This window comes from Tamandua tetradactyla, chromosome 3 (assembly GCF_023851605.1).
Source record: "Tamandua tetradactyla isolate mTamTet1 chromosome 3, mTamTet1.pri, whole genome shotgun sequence".
Classification (NCBI taxonomy): domain Eukaryota; kingdom Metazoa; phylum Chordata; class Mammalia; order Pilosa; family Myrmecophagidae; genus Tamandua; species Tamandua tetradactyla.
Window position 1 is genome coordinate 55,206,038 of NC_135329.1, and position 25,674 is coordinate 55,231,711.

At 39.2% G+C, this 25,674-nt stretch overlaps 1 protein-coding gene across 2 annotated transcripts in view; it reads left to right on the forward strand.

The window, feature by feature from the left end:
- ASAP2 (ArfGAP with SH3 domain, ankyrin repeat and PH domain 2) overlaps positions 1–25,674 on the forward strand; it is a 240,691-nt gene that overhangs the window by 185,611 nt on the left and 29,406 nt on the right. For both annotated transcript variants that reach the window (XM_077153135.1, XM_077153136.1), the window contains exons 16-17: positions 131–225; positions 24,154–24,346. In XM_077153135.1, coding sequence (XP_077009250.1) covers positions 131–225; positions 24,154–24,346 — 288 coding nt within the window. The remainder of the gene's footprint in view (positions 1–130; positions 226–24,153; positions 24,347–25,674) is intronic.

The window sequence follows — 25,674 nt, forward strand, 5'->3', positions numbered from 1 at the left end:
CTTCATTAAAGGCAAACCACTTTATTTCTCTATTTCTTAGTGGCCATTAAACGATCAGATGCATGAGTAATGTGTAGCAGCAGAATGTATTAATAATTGAGTACCCTGAAATAGACTTTTGTTTTTGCAGCTTGCCAAGAATATTGGGAATGCAGGCTTTAATGAGATTATGGAGTGTTGCCTGCCAGCTGAGGACTCGGTCAAACCCAATCCAGGCAGTGACATGTAAGTTTGAGACTGTCTGTTCTTATTTTCTGCACAAATAAATGCCTTTCAACCTGAAACCTTAGGGGCAGGGAAATTACAAGTTTGGGGTGCATCAGTTGTTGTATTCTGTAGGAATTAAATCAGCCTAAGTTGGTCTCCTTATGTTTTCCTTTCTGTCCTATACCCCGTAGTCAGTGTGTCTGTCCATCCAAGTGCTTTTTTAGTTTCTTGTTTGGCCCTCTTGTTTGAAAGTGTTAATTTTTGTTATGTGGTGGTTTTAAAATCTAGTTAAGAAATCCTGATTTGGTGATGGAATTGTGAAGTGGACAAAGGAACAGAGGATCAGTGATTCATGGTGCTGGGGTCAGGCTTCGAAAGGTTTTTTTTTTTTAAGTCACTTCAACATTTTTGGGTATCCAAATAGAAATTAGGAATGGCTGTTTGGAGAAAGAGGACAGAGGAAAGCAAATCTAGCAGATGCTCTGTATAAGTGAAGGTGGTATTGGTGTGAGTCTCTCTCACTGCTGGCGGTGTGTGTGTGTGTGTGTGTGTGTGTGTATACATACATGCCTCTTGGTCTCTGCTCTTTATCCTCTTTAATCCCATTCCCATCTAGTTTTCTCTGCATAAATATGTGACAAGTTAGTTATCGTATATTCATGATTGTGTATTATTTTCTTTGCCAGTGTTCCTGTAAATGTGTGATGTGTTGTTGTCTTCAAACATTTTTTCTTTTGGCTTTTGTTTTACTGTTGATATAAAAACTTGACTGAGAAGATTTTATGCCTCATCATGCATTCCTTTCCCTCATCCCAGCTTGCTTCTGAGGCAGAGTTTACAACAGGGAATCTTCCCACTGATCTTAGCAAACAAAGTATGAGTCACTAATGTTACAACCTATCTTTGAGAAAGTAAAGTACCAGGGATACTTTATAAAAGCAGATAATTAGTTTGTTCTGGGGCCAGATGATTCTGTTTGGAAACATCTATCTAAATGTTCTATTCACATTGAGAACCTCCCCCAACCTTCACACTTTTGGAAAGGAAATTTACTCCCTCCCCTTTTCAAATGAGAGCACATTATCAATTCATGGTAAATGCTATCTCCTCCAGGAGGCCTTTCTCACCTCTTCGGTTGAAATCACTTGCTTGGTTCTCTGTGTTCCTCTAGCATTTAGCTCTACTTTAAATAAAGCATTTCATTCCACATTATAGCTAGTAATTTACATATTGGCTTCTGATAAGTCATATATTACTCATTTTTGTGTTTCCTGCTACCACAATATGTTGCTTGTGGTGGTTCAAGAAATGAATAATGAATCAGCAAGTCAAAGATCTACTCCCAGCTCTGTACCTACTCGAATACGTTAATATTTTACTTCCAGGGAAAAGGAAGGCACTGTTTCTAGCTTTATCGCCATCTTCAGATAAGCCCTTGAAGGTGAGCCTAAGGCACCCTCTAGTGGCTTGTGAATCCCCAAATGGGTAGGGGAGTGTTGAGACAACCTGGGTTTAGGTGGAAGGGAAAAGAGATGAGATTTGTATCTGTTTACAGAGCCAGAAATGTTTCTCTTCTGTGATTTAGGACTGTTTTAGATATCCCGTCATTCAGAAGGTAAAGGGAAGCCCCTGCTTCTGAACACATGCCAGATGTTTCATTGTTAGGTACGTTGCTGTTCTCCAAAAGCCGAAGCTTTAAGGAATAAAGCAGTGGGGTTTCATTGACACAATCAACTTCCTTCAAGAAGCCAGGGAGCATGTATGTCTGTGTTTGTGTAGTGACTCCCTTCAGGGAACTCAAAGCCCTGGGCAGATGAATAATACATTAAAAAAAATAAAATCCAGTTTATCTTTACACCCTTCCTGTGAGAGTCATGAGAATGATTGTCCCCATTGACTATTGGGACTGCATAAAACTTGACAACTGTCCAGTCTAATTGCCTGTCACAAGAGACTCAGAGAGTTTCAGTCACTGTATAGGTTTCCAGATATGGCACATTATGGAGCTACAGGTCGTCACTGACTGGTTCCCATGAGTATTGTGAAGCTGTGCCAGGAGGCCCAGACAGGAGCACCTAGGTGAAGAAAAATGGGCTCTACCCTCAAAGAGCCTGCCAGCTGCTTGAGGAAAAAATTTCATTTTACCTCCGTGTGAAATAGTTGACTTATTTGCAAAGTGGAGATAAAATTCACAGTGGTATGATATATTTAAGATCCTGTAAGATCTTAAATATATAATAATATACGGATCCTCTAGCCAAAAATTCTGTACCTAGCTAAGTTGTCCTTCAAAAGTGAGGAAGAGATTAGCATTTTCACAGCAAAGGCTGAGAGAATTTGTCAACAAGAGACTGGCCCTACAGGAAACATTAAAGGGAGTTTTGTCAACTGAAGAAAAAAGACAGGAGAGGGAGGCCCGGAGGAGGGCACAGAATTTAACAGTAGCAATAAGGGTAACTTAAAGGATAAAAAGAGAAAGAGGGGAAAGAATATATAAATCTGACAAATAAAAGCCAAAGGACAAGATGAAAGATTCAAGAACTGCTTTTATGGTAATAACTTTGAATGTTAACAGACTTTAAAGAACCAGTGGGTCAGAGAAGAAATTGCTAGAGAAATCAGTAAATATCTGGAGATGAATGAAAATGAGAATATGACATGTCAGAACTTATGGGATGTGGCCAAGGCGGTGCTGAAAGGGAAGTTTCTTGCCTTAAATGCCTGTATTAAAAAAGAAGAAAGAACAAAAATTGAGGACCTAATGGCTCACCTGGAGGAACTAGAGAAAGAACACCAAACTAACCCAAAGGAAATAGAAGAGAAATAACAAAGATTAAAGCAGAATTAAATGAATTGGAGAACAGAAGGACAATAGAAAGAATAAAATAAAAAGTTGGTTCTTTGAGATAATCAATAAAATACCCTATCTAGGCTGACAAAGAAGAAAACAGAGGATACAAATAAACAAAATCATAAATGAGAGGAGGGTTGTTACCTTGGACCCTGAAATTTTTAAAAAAAATCATAGGAAGATACTGTGAACAACCATATGTGAACAAACTAGACAACTTAGATGAAATGGACAAATTCCTAGACTGACTTGATAAGAAACGAATCTCAACACGCCAATCACAAGTAAAGAGATTCAATCAGCCATCAAAAAGCTTCGTATAAAGAAAAGCCCAGGACGAGATGGCTTCACAGGGGAATTTTATCAGACATTCCAAAAAAGCACTAACACCCACCTGCTCAAACTCTTTCAAAAAACTTGAGGAAAAAGGAAGATTACCTAATTCATTTTATGAAGCTAACACCAAAATATATAATCCATATGCTATAAGAAAGGAAAGATGCTATAAGAAAGGAAAACTATAGGCCAATCTCTCTAATGAATATAGACGCGAAAATTCTCAACAAAAAAATTAGCAAATTGAATTCAACAACGCATTAAAAGAATTATATACCATGACCAAGTGGGTTTATACCAGGAATGCAGGTGTGGTTCAAAACTGAAAAATCAATCAATGTAATATAGCACATTAACAAATGGAAAGGAAAAAAAACCTCATGATCATATCAGTTGATGCTGAAAGAGCACTTGACAAAATTCAGTATCCTTTTCTGGTAAAAACACTTAAAAAAGTAGGAATCAAAGGAAACTTCCTCAATAGGATGAAGGCCATATATGAAAAACCCATACCCAGCATCATATTCAATGGTGACAGACTGAAAACCTTCCCCCTAAAATTGGGAACAAGATAAGGTTGCCCTCTGTCACCACTATTATTCAACGTCGTACTAGAAGTTCTAACTAGAAAAATCAGGCAGAATAAATAAATAAAAGACATCCAAATCTGAAAGCACGAAGTAACACGTTCGTTATTTGCAAATGACATGACACTGTATTTCAAAAATCCTGAAAAATCTATGACAAAACTTCTTGAGCTAATAAATTCAGCAAAGTGATGGGATAAAAGATTAATGTGCAAAACTCAGTAATGTTTCTATGTACAAGCAATGATGTAACTGAGGAGACAATTAAGAAAAGAAATCCATTCCAAATAGCAACTAAAAGAATCAAGTATCCAGGAATAAACTTAACCAGGGATGTATAGGACCTGAACACAGGAAACTATATAACATTGCTAAACAAAAATCCAAGAAGATCTAAATAGGTGAAAAGACATTACCTGTTCATGGATAGGAAGATTAAATGAGGTTAAGCTGTCAATTCTACCCAAATTACCTAAGATTGAAAGCAATCAAAATGCCAAGAACATACTTTGAAGATTGCTCATGGATAGGAATATTAAATGAGGTTAAGGTGTCAATTCTACCCAAATTATCTACAGATTGAAAGCCAATACCAGTCAAAATGCCAACAACATACTTTGAAGATTTGGAAAAACTAGTTGTCAAATTCATTTGGAAGGAAAAGAGACCTCAAATAGCTAAAAATATCCTTAAAAAGAAGAATGAAGTGGGAGGATTAATACTTGATTTTAAAGCTTATTATAAAGCCATAGTGATCAAAGCAGCATAGTACTGGCACAAAAATAGAAATATTGACCAATGGAATTGAATCAAGAGTGCAGAAATAGACCACCAAATCTATAATCAACTGATCTTCGACAAGGCCCCCAAACCCACTAACTGGGATAAAATAGTCTTTTCAGTAAGTGAGCACAGGAGAACTGGATATCAATAGCCAAAAGAATTAAAGAATATCCTTACCTTATACCCTACATAAAATTAACTCAAAGTGGATCAGAGACCTTAGTATAAGAGCCAGCACCATAAAACTCTCCTAGAAGGGGGGTGCAAGGGTAGTTCAGTGGTAGAATTCTTCTCACCTGCTCTGTAGGAGTCACGGGTTCAATTCCTGGTCCATGCACTTCCCAAAACAAACAAACAAGCAAACGAACAAAAAACAAACAGCCAAAAGAAATTCAACAACAAAAAAGACCAGATAAGTCCTGAAAACCCAAGGGGCCAACCTCTCAACTAGTTCCATTCCCCTATCCCATATTATCAACAGCCCTTTCCGACCTAAAAAGTTAGAAAGGCCAAATACACGTGAAGATTGGGAGAAAGATCAAAGGAGAAGGTGGAGTTACAACAGAGAAGACAGAATTTAAGAAATAAGTATGACTGCTGAATCATCATATTGACATTTCTTTTACTCTCCATTGTCTTGGAGCAGCTAAAAGGAAAAACCTAAAATTGTGGAACTGTAGCCCATACTAACTCTGAAATCTGTTCTGTAACTAATTGTTGTGGTGTACTTTGAAATTTATTGTTTTTTTAATAAATTTTATTTTTCTCAATAAAAAATAAAAAAGGTAAAAGGTGCTATTTATTGAGAAAAAAAGTTAAATAACTACATAGGTTATGTGAGATACAATTAATTGTGCTGCAGGCAGGAGAGGTGGCTGTTGGAAACCTAAACTGGCTTCTGAAGGAATGAGACTTGACCTGGAGCTTGAAGGTTGGGCAAGTCTGAGATAGAAGCAGAGGGGATACAGCATGATTAAAAGTGTTGAAACACAAGTTCACAAAGTTTCCCTGGAAGGTCCTCAGTTGAAAATTCAGGTTGAACCAGAGCTGAACATATTTTCCTCTCTAGCTGGACAAGCTGGTATCTGTATATTATGGCCTATGTAGGAGTAACATGTAACTAAGGGCATTAATTATGGCTCCCAGTAGATGCCAGGAAGATGCTCTTGCCTCTTGGTTTGGTCTGGGTAAACCTGGGCTGATCCTTCTTGGGCCTCTGGGATAGACAAAATGCAGCACTCTGCCTAGAGTTCAGTTCCCCAGAAACTCAGGCACTCCTCCAGGAGGTCTCTGGCTCAGCAACAGTTGTCTAACTTGGACTTAAGGCATCCACAGGCTCTTATCTTTGAGTAGGCTGGGTGAGAGGAAAGCAGAAATTCAGGAGAGAAAAATGTAGCCCAAAGAGAGAGAAATACCACCCAAATGGAAGAATCATAAAATACTCTGTGGGCCAGTTTGTAGTTTAGTTATACTGAATGCTAATATAATTCGTGTGTTTCTACTTGTATGTACTGACTAAAGACTCTCAAGAATCATTTGGGCAATGGCTTTCAAACGTTTGTGAGAATCAAAATCATCAGATTCTGATTCAGAGGGACTGGGGCGTCTGCATTTTATAAGCATTTAGGTTATTTTAATGCAGGTGGTCCGAAGCCCACAAGTAAAGATAGACAACTCTGCAGGCATTGGAAGGGGGAACTCGAGAAGAATAGTCTCTCCCCACTTTTCTTCTAGAGTTTAAAATGACAAGGCATGTGGGTGGTTAAGTTGATTTACCATGTGAGGAAGGTGTCAGTATTGATGGTTCCTCTAAGGGCCAAAGCCCCTTTCCCCCACCCTGAGCATGGCATTCATGTGCCCCTTACCAAACCGTATTGCTCTGCTGTAAGGATCCTTGTGATGGTAACATGAGAAGTGTGATAACTAAACATCAGTAAATGCAGACCCGGTTGGCAAGACTCTGGGTGCTGGGTGAATATGACCAGTGCCTGAGCTTAGGGAGCTGACCAAGTTGATTTGCCCCATTCCAGTGCTTTCACAGTGATTATAGCTGGTGATTCTAAAATACTGTGTTAAATGCTTAAATGTATTATTTCATTTAATTCTGAAACAACCCTGTGAGGTAGTGGTAGCATTATTTTTATTCTACAGATAAGGAGCCCCAGGTCACAAATGATGAATGGTGGATCCCTGATTAGAGATCTGGCAGTCTGTATCCTGAGCCCAGGCTCACAATGATGGAACTAGCCTCTGAAAGATGCAGGCCTTTGTCTTAGTTCCCCCTTGCCTGCCTGCCATACGTTTCATGCAGAGCGGGCAAGAGAAACCAAAGGCGTCAATCCGGTCTTGCTACTTATTCTTATGTCTCTCATAGATTTACTGGCAGAAATAAAGTTTTTGTATCATCAATGCAGTTTGGTTTTCCTTCACATTTCTAACTTGATTGTCACAGGTAATTTGGCATTTACTGTGACTCTGAAAAACTGCAGATTTTATTGTGATTGTTATGATTCTTGAAACAAAGAGGATTATAGAATGCTTAGCAAGTTACCTTGACCAATGAGCTACTGTTTTTCCTGCTTGGCCTTTTTAAGTTCATCAGTACTCTCTTGGGCCCTAAGGATATACTTAGGAGGTATGTTAATGTGTATACTTCTCACATCACCATAAAGTCTGTAACACATTTCACCCATTCTGTATACACATTCCACAGATAAAATTTGAGGCTTAGGCTTCTAGGGAAGTGGCAGAGTATGGAGCTTCAGAACACATCCTTCTATAGAAATTGCATGTAGACTAGCCGAAACTGTCTGAATCAAGGGTTCTGGGGTTCTGGAGGCCATGGGAGCACTGTATAGCATCCAGGAAAGAGCAGGATAGGGAGACTTAAGAAGCTGCAGAAAAACGGTGAGTGAATCACTTGCGTGAGAGTGGCTGGTGTCCATCCCCCACCCTCGAGGTTTGCCTCAGATATAGTCCTTGGCTGGCCACCCCAGACAGAGACGGCGTGAAGGTCTTCCTTCCTGGAAACAGTAATGGGACATGGTCGAATGCTGAGCTTGTCTTCTGATCAGAAAGTTTGGACTGCTGGATTCCGACTCTCAGTCGCAGTTCTAGACTAACAAGAACAGGGATCCCGTGGTCATTGTTTCAGCGCTGCCCAGTGGAGGTTGAAAAAATACAGTCCGTCCTTAGAGCTGCAGGGAAAGTTTGCCTAAGAGTGCCATCTGCTGGGCAGGCCAGGAAAGTGTGGCTTAGGGGAGGTGAAGTAAAAAAAGGCATTTGGGCCTCTTTCCTGACGTCTCCCTAGGACTTTTTGGAACTGGTCTGTGCCCCCTTCATGCTTCTCTGTCCCTGTTTTGATCAGTTGAACATAGGCAATTCTAAAGGTCTAGAATAAGTTGAACCAAGTGTCTAAGAAAAGCCTTAACAGAAAACTAGTCAACAGTAAAACTCTAGGCAAGAGAGAGAAACTGATCATCAGCATAAACACGTCAAGATAATCAGATGCCTACATATCAGTAAAAAATTACAAGCCATAGTAAAAAATCAGGAAGATATCACTCAGTTAAAGGAACAGATCAAAAAGTCGAAGACAGAATTTGGGATAACTAATCAAAGATGTTCAAACCAATCTCCTAAATCAATTCAAGGAGATGAAAGGAAATCTGATTAAAGAGAGAAAGGATATTAAAAAGACACTGCATGGGTGTAAAGATGAATTTGAAAGCATGCAAAGAAAAATAATAGAATTTATGGATTGAAAGACACAATAGATGAGATTAAAAATTCACTAAAGGCATACAACAGCCGATTTGAACAAAGTAGGAGAAATGATCAGTGAACTAGAAGAAAGGACAACCAAAATCTTACAGCCAGAAGAACAGAGAAAAGAACGGGAAAAATTGAGCAGTCTCAGAGAATTACATGACAGCACAAAGCGTCCAAATGTATGTGTGATGGGTATGCTAGAAGAAGAGGAGATGGGAAAGGGGGCAGAAAGAATAATTGGGAAAATAATAGCTGATAATTTCCCCAGTCTTTTGAAAGACATATCCAAGAAGTGCAACATTTTCCAAACTGAACAAATCCTAATCGACCTACTCCAAGACACATACTAATCAAAATATGAAATGCCTAATCAACTAGAGAAAACTGATTCACATACAAGGGACTAAGTTCTGATTTCTCATCAGAATCATGGAGGTGAGCCAGCCCGCCCGCCCTCCTCTCCCCTCTTTGTCCGCCGCCCCGGCACGCGGTGCCCACGCCCTGTAGCAGCCAGCCCGCCCGCCCTCCTCTCCCGTCTTTGTGCGCCGGCCCGGCGCGCGGCGCCCACGCCCCGCAGCAGCCAGCCCACCTGCCCTCCTCTCCCCTCTTTGTCCGCCGGCCCGGCGCGCGGCGCCCACGCCCCGCAGCAGCCAGCCCGCCCGCCCTCCTCTCCCCTCTTTCCCCTCCTGCTCCGGTGGCTCTCCAACCACCACCGTGCCCTCTACCGCCTTCACCGGCTCCTCCGCCACCGGCCTCGACAGCCTTGCCACCCTCACCTTTCCTCCTCCAGAACAGCTACTGGGGGAGTGGAGACAATACAGAGCAGCTCCCGGAGCCACGACGGAGATCAAAGGAATGGCGTACCCCATCCTGGAACGGCTGACTGCCTGGGAGAACCAGCTCCGGTGAGATCGCCGAGGGGCGTGGGCTTTCCCGGGTGGGACGGCAAGCGGCCGGAGTCCCTCCCTTCCTCCTTCCCAGGCCAGCTGGCAGAATTGGGCAGGCGGTCCCCGTGGGCCACGGCGGCTGGCGCCCCCACCACGTGAGGCCCCCCGGACCAACTGAGAGAATTGGGTCGGAAATCCCCAGACTGCGGAGAACGGTGACTGGGGGGTCCCTTCCAAACACGTGACTCCCCGGTCCGGCTGGGAACAGTGCACTTTCCCGGGCTGTGAAAGCTGGTGCCCTCCTGCCGCGCTTGGTGCCCCGGGCCGACTAGGAAATTCGGTCGGGCGTTCTCCCGTGCTGCGGCGGCCGGCGACCCTCCCCGCGTTCGGACCCCCGGGCCGGCTGACACTCTTCCAAGACGCTTCGGCTGCCGAACCTCCCCTACGGCGAGAGTTTTCCAAAGTTAAAGGACCCACAGCAACTTTCACTGGTGGAACCCGTAGACAAACGTGTGCCACGAGTGCCACCTACTGGGCAGAATAAGAAAAACAGAACCCAGAGATTTCACAGAAAAATCTTTTAACCTGTGGGGTCCAACACCCAGGGAAATCTGACTAAATGCCCAGACGCCAGCAGAAGATAACGGATCACGCTCAGAAAATTGAAAATATGACCCAGTCAAAGGAACAAACCAATAGTTCAAATGAGATACAGGAGCTGAAACAACTAATGCTGAATATATGAACAGAAATGGAAAACCTCTTCAAAAACGAAATCGATAAATTGAGGGAGGACATGAAGAAGACATGGGCTGATCAAAAAGAAGAAATAGAAAAACTGAAAAAACAAATCACAGAGCTTATGGAAGTGAAGGATAAAGTAGAAAAGATGGAAAAAACAATGGATACCTACAATGATAGATTTAAAGAGACAGAAGATAGAATTAGTGATTTGGAGGATGGAACATCTGAATTCCAAAAAGAAACAGAAACTATCCGGAAAAGAATGGAAAAATTTGAACAGGGTATCAGGGAACTCAAGGACAATGTGAACCACACAAATATACGTGTTGTGGGTGTCCCAGAAGGAGAAGAGAAGGGAAAAGGAGGAGAAAAACTAATGGAAGAAATTATCACTGAAAATTTCCCAACTCTTATGAAAGACCTAAAATTACAGATCCAAGAAATGCAGCGCACGCCAAAGAGATTAGACCCAAATAGGCGTTCCCCAAGACACTTACTAGTTAGAATGTCAGAGGTCAAAGAGAAAGAGAGGATCTTGAAAGCAGCGAGAGAGAAGGAATCCATCACATACAAGGGAAACCCAATAAGGTTATGTGTAGATTTCTCAGGAGAAACCATGGAAGCTAGAAGACAGTGGGATGATATATTTAAATTACTAAAAGAGAAAAACTGCCAACCAAGACTCCTATATCCAGCAAAATTGTCCTTCAAAAATGAGGGAGAAATTAAAACATTCTCAGACAAAAAGTCACTGAGAGAATTTGTGACCAAGAGACCAGGTCTGCAAGAAATACTAAAGGGAGCACTAGAGTCAAATACAAAAAGACAGAAGAGAGAGGCATGGAGAAGAGTGTAGAAAGAAGGAAAGTCAGATATGATATATATAATACAAAAGGCAAAATGGTAGAGGAAAATATTATCCAAACAGTAATAACTCTAAATGTTAATGGACTGAAAAACAGGATCCTTCTATATGCTGTCTACAGGAAACACATCTTAGACCCAAAGATAAACATAGGTTGAAAGTGAAAGGTTGGGAAAAGATATTTCATGCAAATAACAACCAGAAAAGAGCAGGAGTGGCTATACTAATATCCAACAAATTAGACTTCAAATGTAAAACAGTTAAAAGAGACAAAGAAGGACACTATATACTAATAAAAGGAACAATTAAACAAGAAGACATAACAATCACAAATATTTACGCACCGAACCAGAATGCCCCAAAATACGTGAGGAATACACTGCAAACACTGAAAAGGGAAATAGACACATATACCATAATAGTTGGAGACTTCAATTCACCACTCTCATCAATGGACAGAACATCTAGACAGAGGATCAATAAAGAAATAGAGAATCTGAATATTACTATAAAGGAGCTAGACTTAACAGACATTTATAGGACATTACATCCTACAACAGCAGGATACACCTTTTTTTCAAGTGCTCATGGATCATTCTCAAAGAGAGACCATATGCTGGGTCACAAAGCAAGTCTTAACAAATTTAAAAAGATTGAAATCATACACAACACTTTCTCGGATCATAAAGGAATGAAGTTGGAAATTGTATTAGTTAGGGTTCTCTAGAGAAACAGAATCAACAGGGAACACTTGCAAATATAAAATTTATGAAAGTGTCTCACGTGACCGTAGGAATGCAGAGTCCAAAATCCACAGGGCAGTCTGCGAAGCCGACGACTCCAGTGGATGGCCTGGATGAACTCCACAGGAGAGGCTCACCAGCCAAAGCAGGAATGCAACCTGTCTCCTCTGAGTCCTCCTTAAAAGGCTTCCCATGATTGAATTTAGCATCACTAATTGCAGAAGACACTCCCCTTTGGCTGATTACAAATGGAATCAGCTGTGGATGTAGCTGACGTGATCATGACCTAATCCTATGAAATGTCCTCATTGCAACAGACAGGCCAGCGCTTGCCCAATCAGATGAACAGGTACCCATAACTTGGCCAAGTTGACACCTGTCCCTAACCATGACAGAAATCAATAATAGGCGGAGTGCCAGAAAATTCACAAATACATGGAGGCTCAACAACATACTCTTAAACAACAAGTGGGTCAAAGAAGAAATTGCAAGAGAAATTAGTAAATACCTAGAGGCGAATGAAAATGAAAACACAACATATCAAAACTTATGGGACGCAGCAAAGGCAGTGCTAAGAGGGAAATTTATTGCCCTAAATGCCTATATCAGAAAAGAAGAAAAGGCAAAAATGCAGGAATTAACTGTCCACTTGGAAGAACTGGAGAAAGAACAGCAAACTAATTCCAAAGCAAGCAAAAGGAAAGAAATCACAAAGATTAGAGCAGAAATAAATGAAATTGAAAACATGAAAACAATAGAGAAAGTCAATAAGACCAGAAGTTGGTTCTATGAGAAAATCAATAAGATTGATGGGCCCTTAGCAAGATTGACAAAAAGAAGAAGAGAGAGGATGCAAATAAATAAGATCAGAAATGGAAGAGGAGACATAACTACTGACCTCACAGAAATAAAGGAGGTAATAACAGGATACTATGAACAACTTTATGCTAATAAATACAACAATTTAGATGAAATGGACAGGTTCCTGGAAAGACATGAACAACCAACTTTGACTCAAGAAGAAATAGATGACCTCAGCAAACCAATCACAAGTAAAGAGATTGAATTAGTCATTCAAAAGCTCCTTAAAAAGAAAAGTCCAGGACCAGACGGCTTCACATGTGAATTCTATCAAACATTCCAGAAAGAATTAGTACCAACTCTCCTCAAACTCTTCAAAATAATCAAAGTGGAGGGAAAACTACCAAATTCATTCTATGAAGCCAACATCATCCTCATACCAAAACCAGGCAAAGATATTACAAAAAAAGAAAACTACAGACCAATCTCTCTAATGAATATAGATGCAAAAATCCTCAATAAAATTCTAGCAAATCGTATCCAACAACACATTAAAAGAATTATATATCATGACCAAGTAGGATTCATCCCAGGTATGCAAGGATGGTTCAACATAAGAAAATCAATTAATGTAATACACCACATCAACAAATCAAAGCAGAAAAATCACATGATCATCTCAATTGATGCAGAGAAGGCATTTGACAAGATTCAACATCCTTTCCTGTTGAAAACACTTCAAAAGATAGGAATACAAGGGAACTTCCTTAAAATGATAGAGGGAATATATGAAAAACCCACAGCTAATATCGTCCTCAATGGGGAAAAATTGAAAACTTTCCCCCTAAGATCAGGAACAAGACAAGGATGTCCACTATCACCACTATTATTCAACATTGTGTTGGAAGTTCTAGCCAAAGCAATTAGACAAGAAAAAGAAATACAAGGCATCAAAATTGGAAAGGAAGAAGTAAAACTATCACTGTTTGCAGACGATATGATACTATATGTAGAAAACCCAGAAAAATCCACAACAAAATTACTAGAGCTAATAAATGAGTACAGCAAAGTAGCAGGCTACAAGATCAACATTCAAAAATCTGTAGCTTTTCTATACACTAGTAATGAACAAGCTGATGGGGAAATCAAGAAACGAATCCCATTTATAATCGCAACTAAAAGAATAAAATACCTAGGAATAAATTTAACCAAAGAGACAAAAAACCTATATAAAGAAAACTACAAAAAACTGCTAAAAGAAATCACAGAAGACCTAAATAGATGGAAGGGCATACCGTGTTCATGGATTGGAAGACTAAATATAGTTAAGATGTCAATCCTACCTAAACTGATCTACAGATTCAGTGCAATACCAATCAAAATCCCAACAACTTATTTTTCAAAATTAGAAAAACCAATAAGCAAATTTATCTGGAAGGGCAGGTTGCCCCGAATTGCTAAAAACATCTTGAGGAAAAAAAACGAAGCTGGAGGTCTCACGATGCCGGACTTTAAGGCATATTATGAAGCCACAGTGGTCAAAACAGCATGGTATTGGCATAAAGATAGATATATGGACCAATGGAATCGAATAGAGTGCTCAGATATAGACCCTCTCATCTATGGACATTTGATCTTTGATAAGGCAGTCAAGCCAACTCATCTGGGACAGAACAGTCTCTTCAATAAATGTGCCTAGAGAACTGGATATCCATATGTAAAAGAATGAAAGAAGACCCGTATCTCACACCTTATACAATAGTTAACTCAAAATGGATCAAAGATCTAAACATTAGGTCTAAGACCATAAAACAGTTAGAGGAAAATGTAGGGAGATATCTTATGAATCTTACAACTGGAGGCGGTTTTATGGACCTTAAACCTAAAGCAAGAGCACTGAAGAAAGAAATAAATAAATGGGAGTTCCTCAAAATTAAACACTTTTGTGCATCAAAGAACTTCATCAAGAAAGTAGAAAGACAGCCTACGCAATGGGAGATAATATTTGTAAATGACATATCAGATAAAGGTCTAGTATCCAGAATTCATAAAGAGATTGTTCAACTCAACAACAAAAAGACAGCCAACCCAATTACAAAATGGGGAAAAGACTTGAACAGACACCCACCAGAAGAGGAAATACAGATGGCCAAGAGGCACATGAAGAGATGCTCAATGTCCCTGGCCATTAGAGAAATGCAAATCAAAACCACAATGAGATATCATCTCACACCCACCAGAATGGCCATTATCAACAAAACAGAAAATGAGAAGTGCTGGAGACGATGCGGAGAAAGAGGCACACTTATCCACTGTTGGTGGGAATGTCAAATGGTGCAACCACTGTGGAAGGCAGTTTGGCGGTTCCTCAAAAAGCTGAATATAGAATTGCCATATGACCCAGTAATACCATTGCTAGGTATCTACTCAAAGGACTTAAGGGCAAAGACACAAACGGACATTTGCACACCAATGTTTATAGCAGCGTTATTTACAATTGCAAAGAGATGGAAACAGCCAAAATGTCCATCAACAGACGAGTGGCTAAACAAACTGTGGTATATACATACGATGGAATATTATGCAGCTTTAAGACAAGATAAACTTATGAACCATGTAATAACATGGATGGACCTAGAGAATATTATGCTGAGTGAGTCCAGCCAAAAACTAAAGGACAAATACTGTATGGTCCCACTGATGTGATCGGACATTCGAGAATAAACTTGAAACATGTCATTGGTAATAGAGTCCAGCAGGAGTTAGAAACAGGGTAAGATAATGGGTAATTGAAGGTGAAGGGATACAGACTGTGCAACAGGACTAGATACAAAAACTCAAAAATGGACAGCACAGTAATACCTAATTGTAAAGTAATCATGTTAAAACACTGAATGAAGGTGCATCTGAGCTGCAGGGTTTTTTTTTGGTTTTTTTTTTACTATTATTACTACTTTTATTTCTTTTCTCTATATTAACATTTTATATCTTTTTCTGTTGTGTTGCTAGTTCCTCTAAACCGATGCAAATGTACTAAGAAACGATGATCATGCATCTATGTGATGATGTTAAGAAGTACTGAGTGCATATGTAGAATGGTATGATTTCTAAATGTTGTGTTAATTTCTTTTTTTTTTCCATTAATAAAAAAAAAAAAGAATCATGGAGGTGAGAAGGTAGTAAAATTCATATATTTAAAATACTGAAAGAGAAAACGGCCAGCCAAGAATTGTCTAGAAAAACTGCCCTTCCAAAAATAAGGTAGAGTTTAAAATATTCACAGATAAACAGAAACTGAAAGAGGCCAAAAGGAAAAGACAAGAGAGAATGGCTTGGAGGAGAGTGTAAAATGAAGATAATCAGTAAGTGTAATCAAAATAGTAAAAAAGAGACGCAAAAATAACACATGACATAAAAAAGCCATAGGAGAAAATGATTGAAGTATTGCATTTAAAGTAATAACACTGAATGTTAATGGATCTGTCTCCTGCAGTCAAAAGACACAGATAGGCAGAATGGATGAAAATGTATGATCCATCTATATGCTGTCGAAAAGAAATTCACCTTAGGCCAAAGGAAGCAAAATAGGTTGAAAGTAAACAGCCAGAAAAAGCGGTTCCATACAAATCATAACCAAAAAAGAACAGGGGTAGCTTGGACAAAACAGTTAAAATGCAAAAATGTTTTGACAAAGAAGGATATTATATATTAATTAAAGGGGTAATCCATCAAGAAGAAATAACAAGCAAATATTTATGCTTTAACGAGTATGCTCTAAAATACATGAGGCAAATGCTAACAAACTGAAGGGAGAAATAGACATCTCTACAATATCTGAAGACTTCAGTACACCACTGTCATCAATAAATAGAACATTTAGAGAGAGGATCAATTAAGAAACAAATAACTTGAATAATATGATAAATGAACTAAACCCTAACAGGTAATATACAGAACATTGTACCCCAAAAGAGTAGGATATACATACTTCCCAAGTGTACATGGAAACTTTTCCAGGATAGACCACGGTTTGGGTCACACAACAGGTCTCAAAAAAATCGACAGATTGAAATTATACTATTTAATGTATATAAATAAAGTTAAAATAAAATAAATTTACTTAATTTTTAATTTATCATACTTAAAGATTGAAATCGATAACAGGCACAGAAACGTCACAGTTATATGGAGGTTAAACAACATAAGTCTTAAATAATTTAGGGGGTCAAAGATGAAATTGCAAGAGAAATAAGTAAATATCTAGAGACAATGAAAACGAAATTACAGCGTATCAAAATTTACTGGATACAGCTTAAGGCAGTACTGACAACGAAGTTTATAGCCCCAAATGCTTACATTTAAAAGGAAGAAATTAAGTGTAATTAGATTATCTACTTGATAATAAAACTACTCTCCTTTTTCTTCCAGAAAAATATTCAAAAGGAAGAGAAACTAGAATCAAAGACCTAACTGCACACCTTGGGGGCACTAAACAAATAAAAGCAAACTAATCCCAAAGCAAGCTGAAGGAAAGAAATAACAGAGATTAGCAAGAAATAACAAAGTTTGGAGCATAAATAAATGCAATTGAGAACAACAAAAACAATAATAAAACCCAGAAGTTTGTTTAAAAATAAGCTTTTATTTTATCTTATTAAATAGTAAACAAATAAACAGTAAAATCGAAAAGTTAGCTAGATGGACAAAGACAAAAAGAGAGAAGCTGCAAATAAATAAAATCAGAAGTGAATGGGTTGACATTGCTACTGAACCTACAGAAAGAAGTAAGTTCATAAGAGGATTCTATGTATAACTTTATTCCAATAAATAAACAACTTAGATTAAATAGACAAATTCCTAGAAACACACCAACAACCTACACTAACTCTAGAAGAAATAGAAGACCTCAACAAACCACTCACAAGTAAAGAGGTTGAATCAGTCATGAAACACCTCCCCAAAAAGAAAAGCACAGGATCACATGGCATCATGGGTGAATTCTACCAGTCATTCCAAGAAATATTAACACCAATTCTGCTCAAACTCTTCTAAAAAGTTGAAGAGAGACTTCCGGAGAAGATGGCGGCTTAGTAAGACGCGCGGGTCTTAGTTCCTCCTCCAGAAAGCAACTAAAGAAACAGAAACAATACGAAACAGCTCCCGGAGTCACGACAGAGACCAAAAAGACAGCGTACCCCATTCTGGAACAGCTGAACGGGCAGGGAGAATCTGCTGCGGTGAGATACCCGAGGGGCGCGCGTTTTCCTGGCCGGGGCGGCTGGCGACTGGGGTCCCCTCCACGCACGTGGCTCCCCGGTCTGACTGGGAACGTTGGATAGCGGGGCCCTCCCGTCACGCTTGGCGTTTTGGGCCAGCTGGGCAATTAGGACTGGCACTCTCCCAAGCCGCAGCGGCCAGCGACCCCCGCCTCCACGCGCGGTTTCCCGGGCCGACTGCCGTGCAGACAGACGAGCGCCACGAGCGCCACCTACTGGGCAGGAAAAGAAAAACAGCCCAGAGATTTCACAGAAAAACCTTTCAACCAGCTGGGTCCCACACCCAGGGAAATCTGATCAAATGCCCAGACACCAGCAGAAAATAATGGATGACGCTCGGAAAATTGAAGATATGGCCCAGTCAAAGGAACAAACCAATAGTTCAAATGAGATACAGGAGCTGAGACAACTAATGCTGAATATACGAACAGAAATGGAAAAACTCTTCAAAAACCAAATCAATAAATTGAGGGAGGACATGAAGAAGACATGGGCTGAACAAAAAGAAGAAATAGAAAATCTGAAAAAACAAATCACAGAACTTATGGGAGTGAAGGACAAAGAAGAAAAAATGAAAAAAACAATGGATACCTACAATGGTAGATCTAAAGAGACAGAAGCTACAATTAGTGAACTGGAGGATGGAACATCTGAATTCCAAAAAGAAACAGAAACTATAGGGAAAAGAATGGAAAAACTTGAGCAGGGGATCAGGGAACTGAATGACAATATGAAGCGCACAAATATACGTGTTGTGGGTGTCCCAGAAGGAGAAGAGAAGGGAAAAGGAGGAGAAAAACTAATGGAAGAAATTATCATTGAAAATTTCCCAACTCTTATGAAAGACCTAAATTTGCAGATCCAAGAAGTGCAGCGCACCCCAAAGAGAATAGACCCAAATAGGCGTTCTCCAAGACACTTACTAGTTAGAATGTCAGAGGTCAAAGAGAAAGAGAGGTTCTTGAAAGCAGCAAGAGAAAAACAATCTGTTACATACAAGGGAAACCCAATAAGACTATGTGTAGACTTCTCAGCAGAAACCATGGAAGGTAGAAGACAGTGGGATGATATATTTAAATTACTAAAAGAGAAAAACTGCCAACCAAGACTCCTATATCCAGCAAAATTGTCCTTCAAAAATGAAGGAGAAATTAAAACATTTATAGACAAAAAGTCACTGAGAGAATTTGTGACCAAGAGACCAGCTCTGCAAGAAATACTAAAGGGAGCACTAGAGTCAGATACGAAAAGAAGGAAGAGAGAGGTATGGAGTAAAGTGTAGAAAGAAGAAAAATCAGATATGATATATATAATACAAAAGCCAAAATGGTAGAGGAAAATATTATCCAAACAGTAATAATACTAAAAGTTAATGGACTGAATTTCCCAATCAAAAGACATAGAATGGCAGAATGGATTACGACCCAGCAACACCACTGCTAGGTATCTACTCAAGGGACTTAAGAGCAAAGACACAGACGGACATTTGCACACCAGTGTTTATAGCAGCATTATCTACAATTGCAAAGAGATGGAAACAGCCAAAATGTTCATCAACAGACGAGTGGCTAAACAAACTGTGGCGTATACCTACGATGGAATATTATGCAGCTTTAAGACAGACTAAACTTATGAAGCATGTAATAACATGGATGGACCTAGAGAACATTATGCTGAGTGAGTCTAGCCCAAAACTAAAGGACAAATACTGTAAGGTCCCACTGATGTGAACCGACATTCGAGAATCAGCTTGGAATATATCCTTGGTAACAGAGACCAGCAGGAGTTAGAAACAGGGTAAGATAATGGGTAATTGGAGCTGAAGGGATACAGACTGTGCAACAGGACTAGATACAAAAACTCAAAAATGGACAGCACAATAATACCTAAGTGTAATGTAACTAGGTTGGAACACTGAATGAAGCTGCACCTGAAATATGGTTTTTTGTTTGTTTGTTTGTGTGTTTGTATCTTTTGTTTTTGTTTTTTTTCTTTTTCCTTTTTATATATATATATTATTAGTATTATTATTTTAATTCTCTTCTCTATATTAACATTCTATATCTTTTTCTGCTGTTTTGCTAGTTCTTTTCCTAAATCGATGCAAATGTACTAAGAAATGATGATCATACATCTATGTGATGATACTAAGAATTACTGAGTGCATTCGTAGAATGGAATGATTTCTAAATGTTGTGTTAATTTCTTTTCTTTTTTTTGATTAATAAAAAAATTAAAAAAAAAAAAAGTTGAAGAGGAGAGAACATAAGTTAAAGCATTCTCTGAACCCACATCACCCTAATACCAAAGCCAGATAAATATACTATAAGAAAATTGCAAACCAGTCTCTCTCTAAGGAATACATATTCCAAAATCCCCACAAAATACTTACAAATCAAATTCAACAGAATGTTAAAAGAATTATATACCATGAATTAAGTGGTTTTGATCCCAGGTATACAAAAAATGGTTCAACACAAAAAATCAGTTAATGTAATATACCACATTTCAAAATTGAAGGGGAAAAGCCACATTGATCATCTCGATTGATGCAGAAAAAGCATTTGAGAAATACCAGCATGCTGTCTTGATAGAAATACTTCAGAAGATAGGAGTAGGAGGAAATTTCCCAACATGATAAAGGACATATATGAAAAACCCACAGCTAACATCATACTCAGTGGTTAAAGACTAAAAGCTTTATCTTTAATATTGGGAATAAGAACTGGGTGCCCATGGTCACCACTGTTATTAGACATTGTGATAGAAGGTCTAGCTAGGGCAGTTAGGCAACAAAATGAAAATAAAACGTGTCTAAATTGGAAAGGAAGAAGTAAAACTTCACTTATTTGCAGATGACATGATCCTGTATTTAGAAAGTCCAAAAAAAATCTACAACAAAGCTACTAGAGCTAATAAATGAGTTCAACAAAGTGGCAGGGTACATGGTCAACATGCAAAAATCAGTAGTGTTTCTGCATGCTAGTAATGAGCAATCTGAGGGGAAATAAAAAAAAATTCCATGTACAATAGCAACTAAAGAATCTAAATCTGGGAATAGAATTAACCATTGATATATAGCACCTGTCCACAGGAAACTACAAAACATTACTAAAAGAAATCAAAGACCTAAAAATACATGGAAGGACATTCTTATGTTAATGGGTTGGAAGACTAAATATTGTTCTGATGTTAATTCTACCCAAATTGATTGACAGATTCAACATAATCCCAATCAAAACTCCAATAGCCAACTTGCAGAAATGGAAAAGCAAGTTATCAAGTTTACTTGGAAGGGGCCCTGAATAGTCAAAAACACCTTGAAAAAGAACAAAGTTGGAGGATTCACACTTTTTTTTTTACTTTAAAGCCTGTTACAAAGTACAGTGGTCAAAACTGCATGGTACTGGCAGAAAACATTCATCAGTGGAGTAGAATTGAGAGTCAGTTGGTGTTTGACAAGGCTGCCAAGTCCACTGAACTAAGATAGAACATTTGCTTCAGTAAATGGTGCTGGTGAAACTGGATATCCATATCCAAAAGAGTGAAAGTGGACCTCTACCTCATACCTTATATAAAAATCAACACAAAATGGATCAAATACTTAAATAAAGAGGAAAATGTAGAGAAGCATCTTCAAGATTTTGTGGTAGCCAATGTTTTCTTAGATTTTACACCAAAACCACAAGCAACAAAAGAAAAAACAATGTAAATGGGACCTCATCAAAATAGAATATTTTTGTGCTTCAAAGGACTTTGTCAAGAATAGGCTAAAATACATCTGATAAGGGTTTAATACACAGAGTATATAAAAAAATCCTACAATTCCACAATAAAAAAGACAAACAGTCCAATTAAAAATGGACAAAGGACTTTTATAGACATTTTTCCAAAGAGGAAATACAAATGACTAAAAAGCACATGAAAAGATGTTCAGTATCACTATCTACTAGAGAAATGCAAATCAAAACCACAACGAGATATCACTTCATAACCTACTAGAATGGCCTCTATTAAACAAACAGAAAACTACAAGTGTTCGAGACCATGTGGGGGAATAGAAACACTCATTCACAGCTGGTGGGAATGTAGAAACTGCTAAGAAAGACAGTTTGGTGATTCCTTATCAGATTACATATTGAATTGTCGTATGATCCAGCAATCCTCTTACTAGTTATAAACTCAGAAGAACTGAAAGTTGGGACATGACAGACATTTGTTCACCAATGTTCATAGTGGTATTATTCAGAATTGCCAGAAGATGGTAACTACCCAAGTGTCTATCAACTGATGAATGAATAAACAAAATATGGTATATACATAGATGGGATATTATTCAGCTGTAAGAAGGGATGAAGTCCTGAAGCATGCAACAATATGTATGAACTTTGAGGACTTTATTTTGAATGGAAATAAGCCACACAGAAAAGGACAATACTGTTTAATTTCTCTTATACAAACTAATTATAATGAGCAAGCTCATAGCGTTAATATCTAGAATATAGGTTACCAGGACATAGAATGAGGATAGAGAATAGGGAGCTGATGCTTAATTTGTGCAGAATTTTTAATAAGATTAATTGTAAATGTTTGGAAATGAATAGAGGTGATGGTAGCACATTATCATGAGTTTAATTAACAGTGCTGAATTGTGCATGTGGTTGTGTTTGAAAGGGGAAGTCTGTGGTCGTGTATGTCACTAGAAGGAAAGCTGGAGAATGGAACATGGGACCGTATAACATAATGGACCCTATTGTGGGCAATAAATTTGGTTAATAGTACAGATAGCACTTATTTTTAATAGTTCATTCTTCTATGAACTAGAACAAATGTAAGTCACTGTTACATGGTGTTAATAATAATAGGGTGGTAAATGGGGGAAAAATTACCTAATGCAAATTATGGATTGTAGTTATCAGTAAAATTTAATATTCTTTTATCAACAGTAACAAATGTACCACGCCAACTCTAAAGGTTAATAATAAGGAGGGATAAGGGGTATGGGTATTAGGGCTTTTTTTTTGAGTAATGTAAATGTTCTAAAATTGATTGTGGTGTTTACTGCACAACTATGTGATGATACTGTGAGCCATTGATTGTACACTTTGAATGGATTGTATGGTGTGTGCATAAAACTGCTTTAAAAAATAAAGCTCTTTAAGAGTACTTTGGAAAACAGTGAAGTGGAAAGATTTCGGAAAAATTGAGGATCAAAGTGGTATTTTTTTTTCATAGTCTTCAAGTTTTTGTTTTAATTGCCGTGTTTGTTATTATTATGCGTTTTAATCCTGCTTCCCTTGAAAAATGAATGCGTGAATGCTATGCTTTTACTTTTACATTGTCACCCATTACAAGAATAACAAATTAAAAAAAATAAAAATTGAGGCGTAAAGGGATGGAGTACTCATCCAGAGTTAAAGCATTGGAAAGTGGTAGAAGTCAGATTTAAACCCAGGGTTCTCTGGCTCCATGGTCCCTTCCATGCTAGGCTACTTGGACAGGGTCACATCTCTCGGGATGATGCCATGTACAGGCCCAGAAGATAGAATATTAAGAAGACTAACAGTCCATTTGGGTTAATCTGACCTTAACTATCTTTCATGCCAGACTTAGTGTGTACAAAAGAGAGGACATATCCCTTGCCTTTGAGCAGCTTCCCCCAGCTGGGCACACAGACAGGCTGAGAGTTACAACCAAGGGTGGGCCTGGGGGTCTTGAGTACAGAAGGATGCACAGCTATTCTGGGAGAGGTGAACTGCTTGTGGAGGGAATGTGGGTATCATCAGAGAGAAGGCTCAAGGATGCAAGGGAGCAGAGGGATCCGGGTAAACAAAGGTAGAGAGATGTACGTAAGGTGGTGATGTTGGAGCACAGATCTGTTAGAGAGCTGGGGAGGAGGACAAGGCTAGAGAGGCAGGCCACCTAAGAGAACATGGGCTTTAGCCCATGAATGAATCATGACCACTTGTCCTTAGTGGGTGAGGGGTGAAGACCTGGATCTCTCCTGCATTGGACCTTGATGCCTGTTTGAAAAGTACCAGATTTCAGATATTTCTTCAGGATGGCTCAAAGGACCGCAGGAAACACGAGTGCTACATAGTGGCACAGGGGTGCTTGCTTCCCCACTTTATGTTTTTCTGGCATATGTAGACCATTAAAAAGGCCCAGTGTGTTTTAAAAGAGGGGGGGGGGGCAGGGTTTTTTGTTTTATTTCGTTTTTAAATAGTTATAGATGAATGAATGTTGGGTGCATTTGAATAAAGGTGTTGGGTAATTTACAAGGCGATTGTGTTTGATTTCAGGAATGCAAGAAAAGACTACATTACTGCAAAGTACATTGAGAGAAAATATGCAAGGAAAAAACATGCAGATAATAATACGGCAAAACTTCATAGCCTTTGTGAGGCTGTGAAAACAAGAGATATTTTCGGATTGCTCCAAGCTTATGCTGATGGTGTTGATCTTACAGAAAAAATCCCACTGGCCAATGGACATGTAAGAGTGTGGGTTGCTCCTAAATAAAAATAAATAAAAAGGAAAGCAGGATAATCAGAAATGCCGACTAAAGTTGTGGTAGTTGTTTGAGAGAAGACAGCATTACGTTTTGTAGAAGGAAATTGGTGGTTTATTCTAAAACCAAAAATTTCATGCCAGTTCTGGAAAGAAAGCCCCGCCTTGGGCTAAAGGGAGGGTTTCCCTGTAGAAGCGACTTGCAGGAAGCTCCTCATCTTGAGCAGGTTTATCATGTCGCCCCACACTTTTATCCCTTGAGCGCACTGGAAGCCCAGTAGCAGCCCAGCTTTGAACATTGCCTCTCCAAGACCGCACTGAACACAGAAGCTTTGAGTGGGATTGGTGCACAGTCCCCTATGGCCTGTTGCACTCTTGCTTTCTTCCTCAGTTTCCTGAGAGAATATTCTATAGAGTGGGCATTGCTGATTAGTATTGGGTCAGCAGTAAACTACTGGTGTCAGAGGGATTGATATGTGCCTTAATTTAATTTTCTGTCCCAAACACCTTTGTGAGTGACACACTCACAATGCCAGCAGCTTTCAGAGCCTCAAAACCTCCCTAACCTCAGAGTCAAGGTGCAGAGCTCTGAGAACCACCCACTTGAGAAGTTAAGTGCTTTATAGGACCTTGGTGTTCAGGTTCACCCCAAGTGCCCGGTAACTCCAAGCCATGGCCTGAGGGTTTGGTTGATGGCTTTGCTAGGTGCTCCTGGCAGAGCTGCTATAAATGAGCAGCATCGCTCACCTGGTGCCAGGCATGCTCCTTCACATCTTGGGTCAGCGCACAGACTGGAGTGGTGCCCATCTCCTTTCCCTCTAGAAAGAACTCCCTCAGTGGCAGTCCGGGACAGAAAGTGCTCAGCTCTGAGCCATGTCCCTGCCTGGTCCAGTAGACAGGGTGGTGGGACAGGAGATGTCCCTCTGTCCCATGTTTGCTGTTCCCTGAATGTTTCCTTAGCCACCGGTTCTCCTGTCCACTTGCCTACCTGAAACCATCATCCTTTCATCTCTACTCCACCACGTGCCAAAACTTAACTTTCAGAAAAGGCAATTGTGGTCCTGTACCCCCTAGATAAAGTGATAATGGTAAAGGTATTAGCATTTCTGGCCTTACCTGTAAATATGGAATGGAAAATTGATCCTGTTTTTGAAAGTCTATTTGCATTTGTTCAGGGAGCAGATATAAGGGGGTGGATATAGGAGGCTGGGAACCTCCCTAGAGTCTGAACTCAGACCCCTACTTATAAATACCTCATATGGCTGATGCAAGCATTGGAAGTATAGATTGACAGGACTTTGAAATTAAGCCCC